The sequence below is a fragment of the Muntiacus reevesi genome, chromosome X, assembly GCF_963930625.1.
Source record: "Muntiacus reevesi chromosome X, mMunRee1.1, whole genome shotgun sequence".
In the NCBI taxonomy this organism is placed as follows: Eukaryota; Metazoa; Chordata; class Mammalia; order Artiodactyla; family Cervidae; genus Muntiacus; species Muntiacus reevesi.
This window is the reverse complement of record NC_089271.1, coordinates 50,221,112-50,244,408: the sequence shown is the minus strand read 5'-3', so window position 1 is coordinate 50,244,408 and position 23,297 is coordinate 50,221,112. Positions and strand designations below refer to the sequence as shown.

At 45.7% G+C, this 23,297-nt stretch overlaps 1 protein-coding gene across 8 annotated transcripts in view; it reads right to left on the bottom strand.

Moving 5' to 3' along the window:
* Nucleotides 1-1,025: 1,025 nt before the first annotated feature.
* HUWE1 (HECT, UBA and WWE domain containing E3 ubiquitin protein ligase 1) overlaps nt 1,026-23,297 on the bottom strand; it is a 152,356-nt gene continuing 130,084 nt past the window's right edge. For 6 of the 8 annotated variants that reach the window (XM_065916120.1, XM_065916121.1, XM_065916119.1 and 3 more), the window contains 26 exons: nt 23,045-23,199; nt 21,889-21,934; nt 20,107-20,394; nt 18,693-18,948; nt 18,365-18,495; nt 17,647-17,861; nt 17,280-17,568; nt 17,037-17,139; nt 15,655-16,201; nt 14,373-14,973; nt 13,339-13,463; nt 13,043-13,199; nt 11,707-11,839; nt 11,237-11,439; nt 10,517-10,644; nt 9,267-9,363; nt 7,429-7,584; nt 6,793-7,038; nt 6,410-6,527; nt 5,454-5,594; nt 4,185-4,472; nt 3,962-4,067; nt 3,198-3,315; nt 2,720-2,901; nt 2,249-2,439; nt 1,026-1,654 (listed from right to left, as the gene is read on the bottom strand). In XM_065916120.1, the coding sequence (XP_065772192.1) occupies nt 1,552-1,654; nt 2,249-2,439; nt 2,720-2,901; nt 3,198-3,315; nt 3,962-4,067; nt 4,185-4,472; nt 5,454-5,594; nt 6,410-6,527; nt 6,793-7,038; nt 7,429-7,584; nt 9,267-9,363; nt 10,517-10,644; nt 11,237-11,439; nt 11,707-11,839; nt 13,043-13,199; nt 13,339-13,463; nt 14,373-14,973; nt 15,655-16,201; nt 17,037-17,139; nt 17,280-17,568; nt 17,647-17,861; nt 18,365-18,495; nt 18,693-18,948; nt 20,107-20,394; nt 21,889-21,934; nt 23,045-23,199 (5,123 nt within the window). In that variant the 3' untranslated portion in view covers nt 1,026-1,551. The remainder of the gene's footprint in view (nt 1,655-2,248; nt 2,440-2,719; nt 2,902-3,197; nt 3,316-3,961; nt 4,068-4,184; nt 4,473-5,453; nt 5,595-6,409; nt 6,528-6,792; nt 7,039-7,428; nt 7,585-9,266; nt 9,364-10,516; nt 10,645-11,236; nt 11,440-11,706; nt 11,840-13,042; nt 13,200-13,338; nt 13,464-14,372; nt 14,974-15,654; nt 16,202-17,036; nt 17,140-17,279; nt 17,569-17,646; nt 17,862-18,364; nt 18,496-18,692; nt 18,949-20,106; nt 20,395-21,888; nt 21,935-23,044; nt 23,200-23,297) is intronic. The other 2 variants (XM_065916124.1, XM_065916118.1) reach the window with 2 other exon arrangements.

Genomic DNA, 23,297 nt, shown 5'->3' with positions numbered 1-23,297 from the left:
TGACCCTGATTACCCTCTCCTCCTTAATCTTCACTCTCACACAGCCTTCTGATTCAACCCAAGTGCCACTGACAACAGAAAGCCTTTCCTGATCTCCCAGGCTAGACCAGACACTTCTGCTCTGTGTACCCAGAGATCCCCCTTCCAACATCTGGACACAGAACTGATCTGTCTCCTCCTCTTGACTAGAAGCTTAATAGGAGGGTGGAGGGTTGATTCATCTGTCCTCTCAGCAGTCAGGAGGGCCAGGAACAGGCAAGTGTGAATGCACGAAGGAAAAAAAAAAGACTAGTAGCTATTTGCATCAAGACCAAGGGATCAGGTTAAGAACAAACACACTGCTTTCCTAGATCCACACTCTAGGACATGGTCAAGGGAAAAACTTTTAAGTAGAGCTTTAGAGACTGAGAAAAACCACACAAAGCCAGTACCACTGTGTTTACTAAACTTTTATTACTTTTATCTTTGAAGGCTGGAGCCATCAAAGCTCTTAGATCAACTTTAAGTGCTGGATGGAGTGAAAAAATCCACAAGGGACTACTGGTCGATCTGTGAACAGATCCGACAAGAAAATGCAAAACAGAACCAAAAAGGATGCAAAGACTGTTCTGGAGAGCCAGTCAAATTATTTATTAAAATTTCTTAGACGTAAACTAAAACATTAATAAATGAAATCAAAATTTTAAACTGAGCTCCAGACTTGAAACTGTTACAAAGGCTCAGGATATAGAACCTTCGGTTGGGTTGAGAGAATTCTCTTAACAACCTGCTGGTTTGTTCTCCTAGAGCAAGGCAGTGCTTTGTCCTTAGCTACAATCTCTAACACCATCACCACTCCCAAGTGTAGATGGCATTCTGAAAAAGATCCCCTCAGTTCCTGATGACCGTGAAGGAGGAGGATGCACCAGTGTGGTAACAGAAATGGCTTTCTGGAGATTCCATTTGGATTTTTTCTCCAGTCATCTAGCATGTGTTCAAGAGGTGCTTATTTTTTTTAAACTTGAAAAAAACTCCATTGTGAAAAGTGAGTTATGAAGAGTGCTCTTTATTTGAAACCTCCACAACACAGACGCCAATCTTGTCTCGCATTGAATCATTAGCTGTGCACATCAACACATTCCAAGCACAAATTAAGAATTGCAAACAGAACAAAAAAATATATATATATATAATTTTTTCCCCTATCCAAAGGTTTCAAGTCTCAATGCAGCAAATCCTTCTGAACACAGAATCTGAGGAGCACACTGTTCAAACAGTTGGGACAAACGGGTCCCTGTAAAGGCTACTGCCTTTTTAACACATGGGGGTGGGGGATCATGGACGGCATGGAATGGGGAGAGGAGGTGAGGAAAAGGGAGCCGGTAGAGAGGATGAGCAGAAAAGGGGGAACGGGTATGCGCTGGGGCAGCTGGGACACACACATGGTGAGTTGGTGAATTTCATTTATTGGTTTTTGACATTTCTTTCTGGTTCTTTTTTGTTTTCATTTCCCCCTTTCCCAGGTCCAACAATGGTTAAAAAAAAAACCCTACAGTAGTGGGTGTGACCCTTTTAGGCCAGCCCAAAGCCTTCAGAGCACTCCTGGATGGCCAATAGTAGCATGTGGCGGAGCTTCTCAAAGCTCTCATAGGCAGGCAGGTCCAGCTGATTAAAACTAGGGAAAGAAGACAATTCGTGACAAAAGATGATACCCAAATCCCTGTGTTCTCATGGTGCCCACCTGATTTCTGCCTGTACACTCCCAATCTTGTCCTAGCCTTGTCTGCCCTTCTCAGATCTGGCCCCACTACTGGCTACCAGGCACCTAAAATATAACCTGACCCTATCACTCCTCCTTAAATACCATGGCCTACCCATGGTATAAATACCACCTCCCTAATACCATACCCCTTGGAGCCCGAGCCTCCAAGGAGGCATTCAGGGTCACTGGTCACCTCTGCTGAGTTCTTTAGCATTCTGCTCCCTGCAACTTCTTGCTCTGATCATGCTGAGCCCTGGAATACACCTTGTTCTCACAGGGCAGTTTTCACCTGCAATATTTCCCCAGCCCCACTGTGAATCTGGGTCAGCTTCTCATCTCAAACACCATCATCTCCACAAAAACCACCAAACTGTAAGCTACCCGTAGGTTCAGGGTAGCTGGGGCTTGATCTGGCTTCTTGACTACTCCTGACCATGGTAGGGGTACAGAAGTGGCAAATATGCAAGCTCAATCCAAATGCTGAAAAGAACAAACCCTTTCTCTTACCATGTGTGAGCTGAAGGCAGGCGGTCTGTGGACCTGTCATCTCGATGGATTTGAAACTTCTGAATGCCATTCATGCCTTCAAGGGCAGCAAAACCTTGCAGGGGCACCTTGGAAGTACCTGTGACAAACTGGAGGAACTTGGCACGGTCAGCTTGATCGAAAGAACGCAATGCTCTCCAGAACCACTGGATCTATGGGAATGAACACAAGAAGACAGCATTAGGTAGAGAGCTCCTGGAAGAAAGGGGGATGGGATATGGAATGTTAGGCAAGTCCCTTCTGTGGGACAGGTTTCAGTTCTTCCATTCACATGATGACATCACCTGAAAACTGAAAACTCCAGGAAAGTGAGGTTAGGTTCAGGTAAGCTATCACTCAAAACCCCCCTCCCCTAAGAGTACCGGTTTATTTGGTTGTCATACAAACTAACGCTGCTTAAGGATACAGGGAGGGATGCCAGCATCAGCTTACCTGAATAGAGTTGGACTGGTACTTGTGATATTCAGTGTTAGATTTCAAGTCGTCAATGTCGATTGTGGGCAGTCCTGATATAAGTAGCTCTAACTCCTGCTCAGTGAAGATGGAAATGAGGCGCTTTGGAATGATCTCATAGAAACCTTCTAAGAAAGCCGCCAGCTGTTTGCGAATGGCTCCTGGGGAAAGAACCAACAAGCCATGTGGCATCTGAACTTGTACAACTGTCAGAGGTCAGAGATCCCTAATCCAGGAGGATGCTGACTGATCTTCCTACCTCACCCATCACTGCTTCTAGGCCCTGTATGAGGGTGGACAAAGGGAAATATTTTTTGGTCAGTTTTTTGGATTCCTTTTATGCAAGGCATTTGTGGCTGGCATAGGGGAAAAGAAGAAACAATGTCTGTGTAATGAGTGAGGGCTGACCTTGGTTCCATTTTGAACAGTTAGGGGGTCTGAGAGACATTTCCCCTACCTGTCATTCTCATCTGGCACACCAGGTGTACATATTCCTTCTTATTTTCCTCTGTTACCAAGATGTTGGCCCCATTGGGTTTGAGGTCACGAACTTCACAGACTCCAAACTCTTGGACCTAGAATACCCAAAATACCAATAATATGAATCAGGCTTGGTCTAGGATGGGACTTACATAGATACCTAGAAACATACCCTAAACTCTCTGCTGTATCCTGGGCAAAGAAATGAAGCAAGGTCATAAAAAAAAAACAAAAAAAAAAAAAACAAAAAACAAGACACAGTGACTTTTCTCATGAGCTCATGAATCCCTAAATGGAAAAGGCCAAGGGTTTAGTCCTAAAACCATACGGAAATTGTCAATAGTAAAAGGGAAAAGGTCATGGATAACATAATGTAATACAAAAAAAATCTTTGTGTAAAGCAATTTTGGGGAAGCATAACCTTGAGATTTTTTTGTTTTTCATCTATCTCTATTTGCACAATTTTTCTACAATGAAGTACCTTTGGGAATGATGAATAGTGTACTAGAGTTTTTTTTTCCCCCCCAAATATAGGGGAAACTAGTATTGTTTTACAAATTCTGGTTTTTCTGTTTGTGGTGTCTCATGCAAATACTCACTGCTCTCTGACAGACGGGGAACGGGGCATGAAATTTTAAGACTGATGTATTAAGAGGTTATCCAATGTCAGTTCAAGAGCAATCCCGTAATGGGTTTCCTAAACTAGTTGGGGTGTGCCACAGTCAGGATCTCCTGACCTACCTCAGTGCTGAAGGTGAGATCATAGCCTAGTGTGGAGACATCATTTTCCAGCAGATAAACCAGGCCCTGGTAGAAGTGGTAGTCTTCACTCTCCATATCTGTATATCTAGATAAACACAAACAGGGTCTTGGATTGGGGTGGCAGAGAGGCAGCTTAGGGATGGGGCACAAGGACCAGATTTCCAGGACTGTGGACAGTCCCAGGGTTGTGCCACATCCTTACCTGACAGACTTGCCCAAAATGTGTTTGTAGAAGGACCGAGTAAAGTAGCACTCCAGGAGGCGGTTGTCATACACAGCTTTGGCCACGATGCGTCCGACAAACTTGAAGTAGCTGAGGTGGTTGGGGTTGCAGTGAGAAGATGGATTGATGGTGTATGTGACCCGATCACCAGGTGAGGTACGGAACAAGGCATACATAGGGTTAAACATCTCCCGAGAGATGATCATATACCACTCCCGCAGGAGCCCTCCAGCATCCTGCCCTTCTTCTCCTTCAAATACTATATACCTGTTTAAGAGAGCAGAAACAGGGATATGCAGAAAGCCCAGGACAAATCCAATCTTCTGCACAGCATGACCTGAGTGAGTGACTGAGTGAAGCAGTAGCTGGGGAGTGCAGAGTCAGAGGACAGTGGTAAATGCAGAGTGCCAGGAGAGCCCAGAAGAGAGATGGGAATCTGGGACAGAAAAGGGCATCACTGATGGAAGAGATGTTCTGAAGTGTCAGTAAAGGCTCACTGATATCCCAGAAAACACTAATAGGAAAGATATAAAGGCCTAATAAGGCCTTTAAACAGGAAGGAGTCATCAAGTGGTATCAAAGAGAGCTGAGCTGAGTTTGATGTCTATTACGATTTAGTGGTGGAAGAGTAGGATTCAGTCTGTTTTGGAAGATTCTCTGAATTCCTGTGTGACGACATGGATAGTGAGTCCATGCCACAAGGGGAGGGAGGAATCAAGTTCCTGAGTTCAAGAGCATCATCAAACGACTTCAATAGGTCTATCATCTCACTGGCTCCCATGACACATGATACTGCAAACTGCCAATCTCCTCTAGGTGGCGTCAGAATCACCAGGGAGTGATTACCAATTTGGTGGGGAGTCACTCTTGCAAGTGTGGTCTCCCTCAACCCAGGGTACCATTTGCTCAGCAGGCTTCCCGTTCCTAGTGTAACAATGGAGAAAAGCTCTTTGTGAAGCCATCAAGTGTACTTTTGTAAATTCCACAGACTCTCCTATCTGTATAGGAATTGTTGGGCAGCTCAGCCCAAGGGCCAGCTAGCCAACAGAAGATCAGTCTCATGAGACTGGGCAGAGAATATGGACGACAGTTCAGTGATAGCTAGAGTCCTCTTAGGAATTCCTACCAGGGAGGGCAAGCACCTCTCTAAGTTCCCCTGAACATGTGGGCCCCAAGTAAGCCTTCACTACCCAGTAGGAAGGGTCAGAACCACCCCATCCTGTTTTACTCTCTGCTCTGGGTTCTTACAATCGATTCTTCATTTCTTCAGGGGATTTCCGGTGCAGCTCACGATAGGAGTCTTCAAAGACATGGTCACGACGAACGTGCACAGCCATGTCTTCTTTCCGGAGTCCCTCGTCTAAACGTTCCAGCTCTTGGCGGAAATATCTTGGGAAGTAGGAAAGAAGGGAAAATAAGATTGGGGTGGCAGAGCAAATTTCTGTTTGCCTGATTAGGATGAAGACCCACAGTGATGTTCCCCTCATCCTCCAGACACTTTGACCTCTGCTCGCCAACTTTTCTATTTTTTTTTTCCTGCGGAAATGCCCAGTATCTTCTGGAGAAGAGAATGGCAACCCAGTCCAGTATTCTTGCCTGCAGAATCCCATGGACAGAGGAGGCTTGTGGGCTACAGTCCATGGGATCACAAAGAGTTAGACACGACTGAGTGACTAACACTACTACTACTTGGGAAAGGTAGGTCATTCACTACCAACTCTAAATTTTCTCCATGTCCATCAAATAGGGGCCCACAGACATTATGGCATGGAATTTCTGCAATAAGCAGGTAAGTATGTGTAGGTGCACAGAAAGAAAGAGAAGAGTAAAAAATGACAGAAGTGCTGTGGAGGCCTTCTCGACCCTTCCAAGCCCTGCTGTTAATATACTATGGCTACCTGCATCTCCTGTATTACCCCAAAGGATAGACAGGGATTTTAGAATTCATGTGGTTAAACAAAGGCTTGCACTTCTCTGATGAAGAACAGAGACTAGGTTGGAGAGCACCAAGGAATATTTAGGTACAGTGGCACTTGGTGGCAAAGATGAGTCTCTTCCCCCTGTTTAGCACCATTCCAATCCAGGAGCTGCCACCGAGAACTTCTTTCTCTGGAAACATCACCCCTGGAGGATGTTTGGCTCCTTTTTTGGAGGGGAGATACTATTTAGAAAGCCCACCCCGCCCCAACATCCAGGGCACATACTTGCGCTTGACATCAAAGTCAAGGACACGAATGTAGTCTACCAGGACAGCAAAAGGCCCATCAGCAAGATGGGTGGTGGACTGCCGTAGGATCTGGTTTAACACAGTGCGATGAGTCTCTGAGGGGAGAAAGGACAGCAGGAATCAGCACATCATGGGTCATGGAAGAAGGGACGTAAGTCAGTCAGTCAGCAACTCTTCCTTGTTTCAGGGGAAAAAAGTGTGGCATAAAAAGACTCCCAGACCCAGTCCCTAACTTTTAGTCTCACTTTCCAACATACACACACACACTCACCCTGCAAATCAGCTGACAACAAAATATATGAAATGACCCTGTAGAAAAATGAAGCCTTCTACATTTGGGGGTCTAAGAGTTCCCTGTACCTGCAAAGCGAAGAAACTTCTGTGTGTCAGGGGGCAGGCTTGAGGAGATGTGCATAGACGAGGGCTCCCGGGAGAAGAACGGGTCAAGGGAGGAAGGAGTGGCTGGGGTTAAAGGGGCAGGGGACAGTGGAGGCGGCTCGTCCTTGATGTGTGCCAGCTGGCTCTCACGGGTGTCCCGGATAGGAGGCTTGCTCTCCCGCTCTGTTGCATGGACCAGAAAGAAGGCCTCGACAGCAGGTTGTAGCACTGGGGGTAGGAATGATATAGGACAGTGACATTTTACTTGATAAACTTTAACATATAAACCTCTTCCTCCTCAGAATCAAATTTCAAAACTACTAGATGGAAACTTGCAGGAGATACATAATGGTGCCACAGAGGAAGTCAGAGCTTCCAAAGAAAAATGGGATAGACAACCAGTTATAAAGATTCCCTTAGTCTAAAGAGTAAAAGATAACAGCTACCAAAAGAGAAAGCGAATCTTTTTTTCTGATAATGAAGTCAGAGAAAAAATCCTCTCCTTTGAACTCTCATGGAAACCTGAGGGAGAGGAGTAATCTGGAAGGAAGAAAATTAAGCTGGCAGAAAGGGCCCCAGAACAGATCAGTGGGCCTGGGCCATCAGGCCACAACTTACCTAGCACCGCATGCTGGTCATGGGATTCCTCCAGTTCCTTTAGACACTCTCCCAGCATGTCCCACAGCTCATCCAAGTTCAGTTGCTCACTGAGCAGGGGTAACTCAGGTGGCCTCTCCTCCTTCTCCTTCTCCCCCTGTGGAGTTCCATCTGAGCCTAGACAGCACACAGAGGAGAGATTCAGGAAGCTTTTTCTCCATTCAGACCAAATGCATAGGCCATTAGAGAGGCTAAATAGACTGGTCCACTGGCCACTGAGTAACATTTGAAAGCAAGCTCTAGCCCTACACTGAATGGCATTTAAGCAGAATAAAATATAAGAAAAAGTTTGTCTAGTTGCACTAGACACTTTTCAAGCCCTCAATAGCTACATGGAGCTAATGGCTACTGCAGAAAAATTCTACCACATAGTGTTGGTCTTCTCATTGCCTTAACAGCTCCCAGAAGACCTATGGATTATTAAATGATCTTCTTGTTGTTGTTCAGGCATGTCCGACTCTTTGCAACCCCATGGAATGCAGCACACCAGGCGTCCCTGTCCTTCACTATCTCCTGGCGTTTGCTCAAACTCATGTCCATTGAGTCGATGATAAGCCAATCATCTCATCCTCTGTTGCTCACTTCTCCTCCCACCCTCAGTTTTTCCCCAGCATCCGGGTCTTTTCCAATTAAATGATCTAATATTTTTTTAAAAACAGATGTCCTATGATGACACTATCCCACAGGAATCTGTAAAAGGGTGCCCAAAAGCATTCTATATGAAATTAACCTTGAGAAATGCTGCTAATAATAGCATCCACTGTGTTCTAGGACTGCTTTAAGTGTTATATATACACGTTAACGCAATCCTACCTAGGAACATCCCTACTTTAAATGAAGAAACTGAAAGAGGTCCCAGAGATTGTAAATGGGGAGACAAACACATGCTTTCTCCACACAGTATTGTCACAGTGTCTTTAAAAAAGTATTTATTTTTGGCCATGGTGGGTCTTCATTGCTGTGTGGGCTTTTCTCTAGTTGTGGTGAGTGGGGGCTACGCTCTAGTTGTGGTGGCTTCAGTAGGTACAGCACCCGGGCTCTAGAGCACAGGCTCAATAATTGTGGTGCGTGCGCCTAGTTGCTCTGTGGCATATGGGATCTTCCTGGATCAGGGATCGGACCCATGTCTCCTGCAATGGCAGGAAGATTCTTTACCACTAAGCCACCAGGGAGGCACCTATTGGTTTATTTGGCTGGCCCATGTCTTCATTGTGGCATATGGATCTTTAGTTGTGGTATATGGAATCTAGTTCCCTGATCAGGGATTGAAAGTCTTAGCCACTGAACTACCAGGGAAGTCTCGATATCACATATTTCTACTACTATCAGAGGATATGCTCTGAGATATTTTAGCACTTTGAAATTTATTAAGCTAAAGCTCTGGATATGGTTAATTTTGGTACATGTTCTATATGCATTTCAAAAAGTTTATTCTGTTGTTATTGGCTGTGGTGTTCTGTATATGTCAAAATTATTAATAGTTTTTCAGATCTTTTATATCCTTAGTAGGTTAGTCACCCAGAGCATGTGGGATCTTCCTGGATAAGGGATTGAAGCTGTGTCCCCAGCGTTGGCAGGTGGATTCTTTACAATGGAAGCATCAGGGAAGCCCCATAGTTTCTTTATTACAGAAATTGCAGTGTGTGCTAGGATTCTCCAATGAGGACCAGGTGGTGATGGTTAGTGACTTTAGTTGACTGGTACGGGTCTATCAATATACAGAAACCAGGGGTGAGACACCCATTCCATGAAGATTGGCTCTCCCTTTTGTTGGGCTGGAAATAGGAAGCAGTACTGACCAATGGACTGAGTATCTTGAGCACTGGGAGATGGCTGGTCCACATCCATGGGTGACTCCTCCCTTCGGACAGATGCCTCTGACTGGCTTGACTCCGACTGGATAAAAGGGAGACAAAGTCACATAAAGGGTGCAACTAACTCTGTTTTCCTCAGGGATAGGCTACAGGCTGTCCTACAATCTCTTACACATCATTAAGCTTGGAAAGCAGCCTCCCATATCTCCCCATATGGAAAGAAGTTTCCTTAGCTCTCCAGCACAAAAGAATGGCCTTCCCAACTCCTCTGCTGTCTTCCACCCTGAGCTAGCATGCTTTTCCAAAGAGCTCCCTGGATGCCTGCCATTTGCCTCTATTCTATTCCAGGCCTGAGTCCAGTCAGGCACCAGCCTCCTGGACTTCAAGACTTCTAGGAACAGTTTATATGTGTGCGTGTGTGTGTATACAGCGCAGATGGGCAAAAGGTAGGTTTGCTCTTTGTTTATACGTTTGTGTGTGTGTATAAAACTCAGATGGGCAAAAGGTAGGTTTGCTCTTTGGAGGAAATAACAGGGGAATGAATTAATGCAATCTCTGATGGGTGGGATTGGCTTTTTAAACCAACAGGCCTCAAGATATCCTTATTTCTTGGATCTTGGGAAGGTAACTTGCATGTTGTATAAGGACAAGCAAACAATGAATGCCATAGTGTATATACATGATGCCAGGCTTTTCCTACAGTCACTCTATGCTGAGATCCTAACAATGAACTGGCTACCTAGGAACCTGAAGGCTTCCTCCTAAAAGAGCCTGAGTGCCTGGGTGTCAAGGGAGTATGAATAATAGAGGCAGAGACCAGGGTGGAGGGACCAGCCATTGCCAGAAGAGACTATGTGGGAAGTGTACCAAGCTTGGGAGACTTTCAAGGGCAGGATTCCTGATATGTCTCTGATGCACTTGCATTGTTCCATGAGACTGAAAAATCTTTATCCCGTATCCCCTCAGGACCTAGACACTTAGCATTATGCAGTTTGCAAAAGCGCCACTATTGACTGGATAGCTGGGAGTGGGGTATGATGGCCAAGCTTTAAACCAACTCAAACCAATGAACAATCAAGAAAGCACCAAGAGAAATTAACTCTGTTGTCCAGAAGCATTCATATAGCCAACTTAATGCAAAAGCATACAAGGTAAGGGCAATGATATCCCACTGATGATATGGTGGGAGAGGGAGGAGAGACAAATGAATGAGGGGCCACAGGCATCATGCTAACCGTTGCTGCTTGTTGCTGTCTCCGCGCCCTCTGACCCTCACGTACCATTTGTATAATGGCATCAGCCTCAGCCTCCAGCTGCCGAACAGCTGCCTGGATGCTGCTAGCTGAGCCTAAACTGGAGGAACCTGGGCGAAAGAAAAAAGAAGGTAAGATGTAACCTGTGGAAAGAGGGACTGCTCAATCTTCTGTGTCCCATCTCCTGAGCCACCACAAGCATCTTGCTGAGGTCTTTGAGCTTTACACTCAGTTAGTCTCAGAGTGCTCACTGTCAGGCACTAAGAGCTACCATTACAGGTAAGGGCAGGGGACATGGGGCTAGGCAGATGGATGGTGGCAGGTGAGAGTTCTGTAGGACAGAGGGAAGGATTTGGCAGGCCATAGCTGAGGTAACATGGCTACAATATTTTAGCCAGGAGTAATCAAGGAAGCAGAGAGGAGACAAAGACAGTGAGTTAAATCTTGTTCACCAAAAGATCTGTCCCCAGTTTTCTTGTCAGATTTCCAGTCCCTTTTATTCCCACTTGCCCTAGTGAAATTTCCTATGTAGACGGCTTGAGTGAGATACAGAATACAGCCACCAACATTTTAAGAAAGGATCATCACTTCCTTTAGAAAAGGTCAAACAGGAAGGAGACACGACATTAAGTCCTGCCCTCCTGGGTCTCTTGTTTTTCCACCACCAAACTTGCCCCTCAACTGGACACCCCAGTTCCATACCTAGCCTGCCTGTCTGCTTGGCCTTCTTGTTAGCACGGCGCGTGTCATCCCGGAGCTGGATGATGACCTGCAGTACCCTCAAGAAGAACTTCTGGGTAGATGTCTTGGATGTCAACATGGACATAGAAGGCAGTTGGAGTTCCCGGCCACCCAGAGGCCGCTTCTGAGATGCCACGATTACCACATTCTCAGCCACGTCAAACCTGGATAGTGTAGAGGTGGCTCGCATATATTGAGAGCATCAAAGCAGAAACACCCAGAACAAGCAGGGCTCTCTTGTGTCAACCAGAGGGTATGGAATTTCAGAAGGAAATTACACATGTAGGAAAAATAGGGCCATGTGCATATAGGAAAGAAACAAAATTGGCTCAGAGAGGAGGGAAAAAATAACAACTAGAAAATCAGGAAGAACCACTTTTCATAATGTCCCAGACCCCAACTCCACAGCCAGATGGGCAGCTGCCACCTACCTGCTCTGCATTTTGCCTTTCAGCTTGGTGGTCTGTGGCTGTTCCTCAGGCAGGCCATCAGGGGAGAGGGTTTCACACTGGGCTCGCCGCTGTTGTTCCAGATTGTATTCCCGCAGCTCAGCCAGAAGGGTTCCTAGGCAGGCAGAGAAGCCAGAAAAGTGTTGAGACTTCCCTACTGAAGCAGCTAAAAGCCCAAAACTTTTCAAGAAACCTTCCCAGGCCGTCCTCTTTGCTCAGCTGTACTGAACTTGGCAGTGTACAAGAATTTTGCTCCATTCATTTTACTGTGTACTCATGGATCAGCTGCTTAAGGGCCACTGGTTTACCTGGCCTCAAGGATTTGCTGAATCTACATGAAATGCACCTCAGTGCAGAGGGGAAAAGTATCTCTTTTGAAGCCTGTATACCTCTCAAACTTCTGAGGTTTTTGTGGTAGTTTCAGCAAATTACTTAACCTCTTTCCCAATTTGCTTACCCATTTTAATAATGGGGGCTAATATTGCCTAACCTCACAAGGCTGCTTTGAGAATTAGGAGACAAGTGTCTAGAATAGTGCCTAGGACACTGCCTGGCCTAAGGGTGCTGAATAAACTGGTGACAGTCAAGAGGTCTCATCCAGAAGAACTTTGTAATTCTCATGCAGCAAAGAATATCCTAGGTCATATAGTCTAATTGACTCCCATATCACCTCAGCTCCAGCGACACTGTGAGAAGGATATAACTACACAAGTAGCTGAGATCTAGTGAGACCCATGAGTGGGATGGAGGTGGGAGAGAACAAAGAGAGTCTCTATGCTGAAAGCAAATCTGACTCTACTCCTTGATTCATAATCACTACACCATCCCGGGTTTTAGTTTTCTTCTTGGCAAAATGGGAAAAAGACTGAACTAGATGATTTTCTTAGAATTTTTGTACCCTCAAAACTGCACAAAGGCAGAGGGTATTATTCTCTCAATTCCTAAGCCTGAAGGTAGTATAGGTGCATCTCTCAGGTGGTGAACTGCCTCAGCAGATTCATCATAGGGCTCTTATGAGAGCCCAGATTGGGAAAGCAATGCCAGTCCTATGGATGCTCATTTTCCTTCACTAAGCGACTGCTGTGTGCCAGCGAATATAGAGAGAAGGCTAGCCTTGCTCTCAGAGAACAAATGAACAGAGGAAAACAGATTCTGACAACCTAGTGATATCAGTGCTGTGACAAAAGCATGCATGGAAGCTGTGCTACAGATGTAGAGTGGATATGATTCAGCCTGGGGGTTCAGGAAGGCTTCCATAAAGAGGTGACACCTAAGTGGAAGGTTTCAGAAAGACAGGGTACTTTATTCTTATTATTACCTATCTGTTTACAAAGCGTATAACCCAGATGGCGGGCTCCATTCAGTAGCAACTTCAAAACAGTGTCCCGGGTCCCAGGGTCCCCCCGAGAGAGCTGCAGTAACACATTGGCTGCATCCTCTAGGCCTTCTTCAGAACAAGAATGGGATGTCAACACCTGGGGGAAAAAGAAGGGAGATTGGGCAAGCCCCAACTTGAGAACTAAAACATTATTCACCCCAGTCAATCCTAATATTATCCACCCCCATTGACTCTTTCTCCCCCAACCTTGGGAGGTCAGAAAAGCTTGGACTTACTTCCACAGAGAGCTGGAGCTGATTTTCAGTGAGGCCAGAGGATACCATCTTAAAGTCTGTGCTGCTGCCGCCGCCGATATCACCAACTTTAGCTGGAGATTTGCTGGCCTTAGTAGTAGTAGCAGCTTTGAGAAACAGAATACTGTAAGCCTCTGAAACTCACTTGCTACAGACTTAAAGTGGCAGAGTCAAGGAATCACTGCACTGCCCAGGGTTTCAAAATGGAAAAGTAGTGAAAATGATGATCCACCCCCTCCCCATGGCCAAATCCAAATGACTTGGAATGTCAAGTACTCTTATGGTACCTTCTAAAATGACAAAGAATCCCAGATATTTATCTCAACTATTACTCTCCCTAAGAGGGCCCTCTGAAAGCCCCCTCCTTCAAAATCTGTTTCTTCAAATGATTCTTATTAGTCTGCTGCAAAGCTCATTCCCTTTACTTCCTGGGATGGCCTGGTTACTTGATCCTACCATGATTCACATTGCAGCCTGCTTGTTTTTTTTTTTTTAAATCCACACTCTATTTATTTGGCTGTGCTGGGTCTTAGTTGCAACATGTAGGACCTTTAGTTATGGCATGTGGGATCTAGTTCTGACCAGAGATTGAACCTGGGTCCCTGCATTGTGAGCTCCAAGTCTTAGCCACTGGACCACCAAGGAAGTCCATATCCTGCCTGCTCTTGAGCTGTTTCCTCTGAGAACTGGCTCCCTCAACCAGGCTAGAAAGATTGGGGTTTCTTTAAAGACAGAGACTTTCTTCCCCTCTTCTTTTTTGTGCTTAGCCTAGGGGAACCCATATTCAGTGGTCTTCATAGGAGAGAGAGAGAGAGGGAGGGAGGGAAGGAAAGGAAAGAAGGGGGGAAGACAGAGAGAGAGAACTCTGACCAATGAGGGTGAGAATTAACATACTTGGCTATCATAAACACAAACCAAGGTGATTGCTGTCATTCAGGGAGGAATACCTGGATGGAGGAGTTGAGAGTGAGGTGGATGTACACACCCCACAGCTCCCAGCCCACATCCACACTTACTTGAAACAGTAGTGGTAGCAGTTGTGGGGGTAGTCACTGTGGTTGAAGTGGCTACGGCAATGGTGGATATAGCTGTGGCAGCAACCAGGGCTGGAACAGAAGTGACAGGGGTGGTTGCAGCAGGCGGAGTGGACGTGCTGGAGGTGGCAGTGATAGTGGTGGTAGATGTGGTTGAGGTGGCAACAGTGGTGGAGGAAGCACTGCTGCCAGAATTAGCCTGTGCTTCTGACACTTTGTTTTCTGGGAGAGCAATTGAGATGAGAGAAAGGAGTCTGAGAAGCTTCTCAGTTAAGAGAGAGCTCCGGCGGATGACTGGGTGTGACAACATGTTCATGAGTTGCCCCAGTGGAGAGGCTTCGAGGCTGTATGGGGAGGTTTCCCCCTCACCACCAGCGCTCACTGGCACTGACTTCACAGAGTTCTTGCCTTTCCGGCTGACATTCATGTTGTCCAGTTTTACCAATAAGTCCCAGAAGTCTGTGCAAATGCCACTGCTGGTGGACTGTGAAGAGCATGGGCTGCAGGCCTTACTGCCCCTCTCCCGATCACTCTCACAGTTTGTTTCTTTGGTCCGCTGCTGTGTGAAGTGACTGGGAAACACCTGCCAGGAAAAGAAAGACAGGTTTGGTCTAGGAGGTCTACACAGAAACTATCTTCCTGACAAGGAAAGACACTGGCTCCTAGTCTCTCCACTCCTTAGGACAGCTTTGGTAACACTGGAGAGATGTAACATAAGAGTTTCATCCAACTGAAGCAGCCTAGACAAATGAACAAAAGCTCTGTAGGGAGACAAAGGATTAGTAAACTTTTCTGAGCATTGATCTCTGTACTTAAAAATGGTGGTGGGGGGAATACCTGTACCATCATGCAAAATTGTTGAGATTAGAGGTAATGTATTTTGCATAGTGCCTGGTACAAGGCAGGCCCTCAAAAAATGGCAGCAAAGCTTATTAAAGAGAACTGTATTAAGTTCTAGGTCCAGTCATCTCCATCACTAGCCACATGACAAAGCCACTAAAGATTTCGGCATCCCAGTTTCTTCATCTGTAAAATTGGGACCATACAGACCACTGAAGGTTGATGAATGAATGAGACAATGCATAAAAATTGTAAGGAGAAAAAAGCCCCCACAAAATTATTTATTGGACAATTCCCAGAAACAACAGACAATCTCAACACCAAGAGTAAGGACCTGTGAGCTCCCTCAGAGTTCAGATTTTACTAGGATATGGATGACACCCCTCTTTCATCCCCGGGAGTTGGGTTCCTCTAAACTCCTCACCTTGGCCAATTGAATGAGTGTATCCAGAACATGTCTGCAGACAACAGGAGCAGCCTGGGGGTGGATATGGACAGTGGAGCCACTACTCGCATGTTTCTCAGTATGTTTGCGACCCCCTGAACGCTGGATCTGGAATATATTAGTCCTGCAGCCTAGGGCTGCATCCATGGATACTGAGAGCCAGGAAAGCTGGTTGGAACTCTTAGACTCCATCTTGTGTAGCAGGTCCAGGGGCCGGTTCTCGTGGCTGCTTGACCCACAGCTCTTGCTGGACTTTTTGCCCTTTTCCTCACTTGAGGAGAGCTTGGGTGTTTCAATGCAAAGCTCACTCTCACTGCTGCGCTGCAAGATGGAAAGCAGGCTACGGATAACCCAGTGGCGGGTCTGGGCATGGTAGCAGAGATTTCTCAGTACTCGGTGAAGACGGCTGGTATTGAGTTTTGGCTCATCCACAAAAAGTAGGACCAGGAGACAAGACAGGGCTTCGTGATCCAGGAGGAGTCGTCCTCGGAGACGTAGGAGGGTGTCCACATTACTGCCAGAAGGCCTGGAACAGAGCATGGTTTCTGGGTAACACTTCGGCTAGAGCTCTGGGATCAGGTGTAGCCCTAGGGGAGGGGGATGAGCTGATACATCCTAGAAGGCTTGAGAAGAGAGTGTGTCCAGTTCAAGAACTGTAAGTGCTCTTTATATAGTACTAAGAGCTTTTTCAAGTGCCTACTATGTACCATATACTCTATAATATCTGTAACAACTTCCTCCAGGGCCGCTGTAAAGATCAGAGAACCATCCAGTTTTGAGATGATGAGCAAGAGGCTCAGACAGATTAAGTAACTTGCCCTTCATCACATGACGACTGAGAAGAGAGTAGAGATTGCAGGACAGGTCTGTATTATCAACTGGTAAAATTGGACTGCCCCTAGTGCTAGAAAACAATGCTTACTTTGGCCTTCTATAGACTAGCAGGATGTTGCCTAATGAATAGGGACTGATCACTCCCTTCATGTTTTGGCATGTTAAGTCTATTCTGCTTTGGCCTGATTAAAAATGAAATCTTCTGCAGTCTAGATGCTGTAGTCTCAAGACAAGTGGCTCTTGCTATTTTCATATTTGTGTGGGAGACAGGTGGCTTCCTTTGCTGTAATTACAGCTACAACCTGGTGCCTGCCTGCCTTACTTTGTGCTTATGGTCTACGGTAGCTACACTAACCCAAAATTGTGACTTTTTTGAAGGGAGAGTTCAAAAATCTGGCTTCCCCATTCATTCAAGTAAATACCCTAGAGAGGTCATCCAGCCTTTCCACCTAGAAATAAAGGGAGCTGGACGACTAGTAGACATGAAAGGTGGTATGGCAAGGAGAGAAAAGACAGGCAAAAGGTACCTATTATGGCTGCTGCTACCCCCCATCTGGAAGGTGCCACCTCTTTGGACAGCAAGGCGAGTGTATTGGACCCCACGGTTGCCACTCAGGCGACTGGTGAAGGCTGGAAGGAAAGAAAAAGGAACCTGAAATTGGGGAGGGGACATGTGCTGAACTGGGCCCAGGTAATACAAAGGGGAACAAAGAGTTTCATGTGGCCAAAGCTAGACATTACAGAGCCCTCCCACTTGCCTCCCTCTGTACCTGGGCTTCGGAGAATGGCAGAGAGTGCAGAGGTGCTGCTGTGCCCAAAAAGTCGCTCATGCATGAGCTGCCTCTGCCGGGCTTCCTGCTCTCGCCTCAGGGCTTGAGCTTCAGCTGCAATGTCAGGTGGCATCACGGCCAACACACTGTCCTCCATGTCCTCTAGGACACTACGGCGCAGGTCTGAGGGCAGAGTCTGGATGAAGGTCACAGGGTCCATGGGGGTGTCTGAGCTGGCATTTTGTGCTAGTTCCCGTCGCTGTTGCTCAGCTCTCTGCTGTGCCAGTACCTACAGAGCAGAAGTCGTCAATGGGGCATACCATGGTTAGGTAGCCTGGCCCACCAGCCCCCTACCCGCCTCACATACTTCCTCCTGGATGGCCGGAGGCAGGGCAGCCAGGAACTCAGGGCTCACTTCAGTGACACCAGGATTCCCCACCACTGCAGGAGCTGAGTTATTTGTTGAGGGGGTAGTTCGTGTTGGTGGACGAATGCCCAGCTGGTTCTGTAGGACTTCTCGGCGAATGTCATCAGGCAGGGCGGCCAGAAAAGAGGGGTCCACACCTTCGGGGAGACTAATACCTGAGGGGAGACACAAGATGTGAAGGGACTCTCACTTCTACTGATCGAAGGAAATCCATGGCCTTGCATGAGCTTTCTGTCCTCATTTTATAAAGGACACAGGACATACAGAGAAGGACAACCCACCCTTCCTTAGGCTCAGAACAGTTTCTTGTTATGTGCCAAGTTCTGTGTGTGTGCTCTCAATTAACCTTCATCAAGACCCCACCATGTAGCTATCATCACCCTTTCAGTATCAATGAGGATCAGGGAAGTTAAGCAATGGCTCCAGGTCCTATAAGTAGGAGGTGGCAGAGAGGGGATTTGAGCTAAGATCAGTTTGACTCCAAAGGCCTGGGCTCATTCCATTGTGTAGCATCAGCATCGCCTTACTGCAGGTCCTCCTCCTACACATATGCCACCCTTTATCTGGATGGAACCACATGACTGGTGGGCATTTCCACACCAAGGGCTAGTAGAAGCCTCAACAATCCCAAGATGGCCTGAGCACACATGGAGCTCACCTGCAAGAGGATCTTCTTCTTCACTGCTTGTTGAAGGCAGTGGCTCTTCCAGGATTCCCCGGGAATCTGCTCCAGAAATGGCCACCGCGGAATCTCTGGTGGAAGAACTCTCAGAGGATGCAGGGGGAGAGCTGAAGGAAATCATTTTCAGGTTGTTCTCTGAACCATATTTTCCAACTTATAAAATACTCCTACAGTACCCCTTTTCTCATAGAAGTCAAGTTGATTCCCCCAGTATACAAAGCATGGACATTAGTTACTAAATATGAATGTGGCTTGAAATACCTGCTAACACATCCTTCCCTTCTCTCACTCACACAGTGCTTACCTGTCCTCAGGGGGCTGGGTAGGTTCCCCTGACCCATCACCCCTGCCTTGTACTTCTGTCACAACTGGTGGGGCATCCCCAGGAGTGGAGCTGCCTGCTGTCGGCTGCTCAGAACTGCCAGTTGCTGGGGCGTCACCCACAGCCTCCTCTAGTGTACAGGAAGCCAGGCTGCTAGTATCCATGGGAGAGCCTTCCAGTTGACTGCTGACAGCTGTCAGAGCATCAGAATCTTCAGCTCTCTCTGGGGAAAGAGAGGCTAGGAGGAAGTCACATGGAGAGGTTAGATCTCTGCTTCAGGGGGTGGGGGGGGGGTTGTGTGTGCTGAATTAAGAAGCAGCCAGATCAGACTTCTTTAACTTCACTTCAGACACTGGCCTGATGCTCCCCTCTCAATCTCATTTGCTTTAAAGAACTTAGCTCAAACCCTTTCTATCATTTGTTGAACATTTATGGTGTTCCAAGCATGCCTGTGCAACATCTTCTCTAGGCATCCCAGATAAGGGATCCTGTCACTTTCAGATTCCCTACAGACATCATTTGCACAAGCACTTTGGTTCTGCTTATCTAAACAAGCAAGGGTCCTTAGAGGCAAAAACCCCTACACCCAAAGGTTTCTCCAGAGTAAGTCATATGCAGTATGGTAAAGAGCATGGATGGCAACAGGTTTGTTTACCCTGTTGGAACATTGCTGAGAAGAATTTTGAGGCCCCATTTCAAACCAGTGGAAAATAGTGCCATGAAATAAATGGTGTTGGCCAGGATGGGAGAGCTGTTTGTTATATGTGTGGTCACGTGCTTGCCAGTCCTAGAAACGCTGAAGAAAAGCAAGCTTTAGAGTTACAAAGATCTGGATTTTAATCACCGCTCAACCACTTACTGAGTGACTTGGGCTAACTGTTTCACTCTGAGTTTCAGTTTATTCATGGAGATAACAACCCTCTACTTCTTTTTAAAGAAGCCTTACATGATAGCCAGGAATAGAGTGATCACCTCAAACTGTTGGTGTCAATAAGGCATTCATATATATATATATATATATATATATATATATATATATATTCACTTGAGGACACAGAGAAGAAACCTCAACTCTAGCTAAAAGGGTAATAATGTACAATTTGTTGTTGTTCAGTCTCTAAGTAGTATCCAACTCTTTGAGACCCCATGGACTGCAGCGTGCCAGGCTCCTCTGTCCTTCACTATCTCTCAAGAGTTTGCTCAAACTCATGTCCATTGAGTTGGTGACACTATCCAACCATCCCATCCTCTGCCGCCCCGTTATGAGACCTAATTATGAGGACTTGAGCTTCTACTTTAGAAATTCTCTAAAGTAAGAGAGTAAAGAGAAACTACAAAGATGTCCATTCTTCCCTCCTGTTTTACCCCTACCCTCAAACCCTGAAATTCTACTTACTTATAGTGGGAGCTGGAGATAGCTCCATCTGAGTTGTTTCTGCTTCTCCACTTGGCCTTGTGGGACCCAATTCCTCTGGCTCTACAGGCATCAATAGCTGTGTAGAGCTCCCACCTTCTCCAATTGGGGACTGCAGCTCTTGAGGAATCTCTCCCAAGGCTGGTGGGGTTGGGAGTGTTGGTTGCTGTTGGGAGGGCTGCAGAGTGACAAGGGTCTCCCTGGGCTCAGATGTAGCTACATCAGTTGAAGATGGGGTTGCTGGGTAGCTGTCAGGCATAGGAGTCCCATCTTTCTCGGAAAGAATGACAATAAGGTTGTTAAAGGGCAATCAGTCAAGGACAGGGGGAGCCACTCAATCAGTACATGTGGCATGACAAGTATTCCACTCAGTGATGCAGCATTCCTCTCAACCACCAATTGCTCCCAGGAAGAGCACCTGGCTGATCTGGTATCTCTGGATGAGGGCTAAGGCACAGTGCCATTAGTGCCAAGAACCAAAGATCTGACTCTTTGTTGACCCTAAGAATTAAATCCTTTCTGTGCCCCAGGTGGAGGGGGAGAGTTCAAGTCACTTTATAATATTTGGCTCACACTACCTATCACCTGTCCCCTTCCATCTCCTTTTTCTTGCAGTCCTAATTATCCAAGCAGCATCTACAACTCTGATGGAAGCAACAGTGTTAAGACTAAATGTGAATGTGCTACACACCAGGGAAAGTAGTAAGTTGTATAGTTATCTTCTAATTGGGGCCTAAAATCCCTACCCCACAACAATACAACTTACTACCTCACCCCAGCATGAGCAGAGTCCTCTAGCAACAGCAGCAGGCAAAGGGCCATTTTACCTGATGACAGACCCTTTCAATGACCTTCTGCCAGATTCAGGGCACCAGGACACCTATCCTCTTTCACTGCTTTAAAAAATATTGTGTAGGCTTTAGTACAATCATTTCCCAACTCAAGTGCCGAAGGAGACAGAAGGTATAGGGTAGCAGAAGGAAGTTCTGAGGAAATAGGGGTAGGGGAGACATATAATACCACATAGACCAGTTATTAGAATCACAGTCACAAAATGGCTACATTAGGCACATTAGAAGGAGGAATCAAAAGTATTTAGTAGTAATACCATTTAGCCCACAGAGCTACCCTCCCCAAAGCAAAATGCACAAGGCAACATTGCTAGATTTTTAGATTCCACAGACCCATGAAATCTATATAAAAAGAAAAAATAAAAAGAGACTAATACAGGGTCACCAACTTTTAATTTAACCACGTAAGAAAAAAATCCATTAATATCATTTAATAAAAATATTCTGATACAAAAGAAGTAGGAAATACATCATCTCTGTAATTTATAACAGTGCTTTAAATTGAACAAGTTCAGCTTTCTGAAAAAGTCATTAAACCTCCCTTATTCTGTTAACTTCCACTGAAGACTAGCATTTAGGAACCACTGTCAGGTGTTCTCATGAAGCACCATACCACAATGGTCACTAAAAGGGACAGGACACATAGCCTCACTACACATGCCAGAACGCAGTACAGCATAATCAGAATGAGAACCTAAACGGAGTACGTTGAAGGGGAAGTGCACCACCGTGGGAAAGACAGTAGACTGTATAGTTATCTCCAAGATGGGGTATGACCCTAAAACTATACAATCTACTACCTCATCCCACAGGGCACCAGTGTTCATCTTCAGTCTACTTGGGCCAGCTACTTGGGTTAGGAAAAAGAATCAACCAATAATTAGCAAGAAGGAAAAATGGGAAGGAGAGTTACCTGAGAGGTTCTGTTCAGTGGAGTCATTTGTCTTAGATGCAGTACACTGCAAAGAAAATGGACAGACCAATGTGGGACTTTGCAAGCACATGAGATAGAGGTCAACTCTAATAGTTGCCATCTCCCACATATGACACATATGACCCGGATGGAAGATAAGCACTTTAGCATGAAAACAGACCTCCAATTTCTCTAATATAAACTCATGTTTGAGATGGCTTGGAGGTAAGGGGGAAGCTGTCAGGGAGCTGACTAAACAATGAGAGGAAAGGATAATAAAAACCACATTGGAGCTGGACTTGGGCACAGGACATGATCTGAACACACATTGTTGAGACCAGCAAGAATTCATCTATCTATATTTCCCTTCTTTGGGCTTATTTTACACTCCAGGTTTTTCAGTCATTCACCACTCTTGCTTATTTCCCAACCCTTTTAACGTGTTTGAAACAATGCTACTGTTTATTAAAAGGTCAAAGTTCTCTACAAAGATGTCAGTTAGATCAAGCTTGTTACCATAATTGAACATTTCAATATCCTTTTAAGTTTGATATTCTGACTGTTGAGTGAGGTATAATAAAATCTTTCACTCAAGTTTTTCAATTTTCTTGCACTTCTATCAGCATTTACTTTATATATTTGAAAGTTATACTATTCAAGGTTCCAAAATTTTCAGAAAAACCAAAATCATGTTAGAGATTTCATATATTGAGCCCTAGAAAATGCCATGTGGTGAAGGGGTTCAAGATAAAACGTTTTCTCTGATTTGAAGCCTAAGCCCAACTTGTTCAAATGTTGGAGTGGAATCCTATCAGTAAGGTTTCCCTGACACTTGGGAAGGCAATCCACTGAAATGGAATTGAAACATTAAAAGCATGGGCTTAGTCAAAGTCATTCTTCTTGTCTAACTCTATAAGTCACTGAAAGTAGAGACTATACAGTGTATCTGCTAAGTTAGGAGCTCTGGCTTTGGTTGGTCTTTCCCCTAAAAGCCATATGCGTGTACAGTGAATTTGGAGTGGATCAGTTCTCAGGTTCAATGTGAATGTCTTAGAATCTTTAATGACTCTTGGGACCAGCCACGTGTATGCTAAAGCCGCGGGAAAGTTAAAGCAGACACAGCCAAAGATGAATCCTCCCAGCTCATGGGAATCACCTGTGCACTCTGATCCCTGTTCTCCTTATCTTCTTTGCCTTTGTCAGTTATCTTTGTTTCTTCCTCAGCTAGTTGTTTCCTCCTTTTCTCCCTCCTCTCTTCCAGCTCCTCATCCCTCAGGAATTCCAGATGATTGACAATGGGCACTTTAACAACTGGACCAAAGAAGCAAAAGATCAGAGGTTGCTCAGGGGAGGTAGGGAGAAAGCCAAAAGGCAGAGCTTGTGGTCACAGAAAATGAGGGAAACAATTT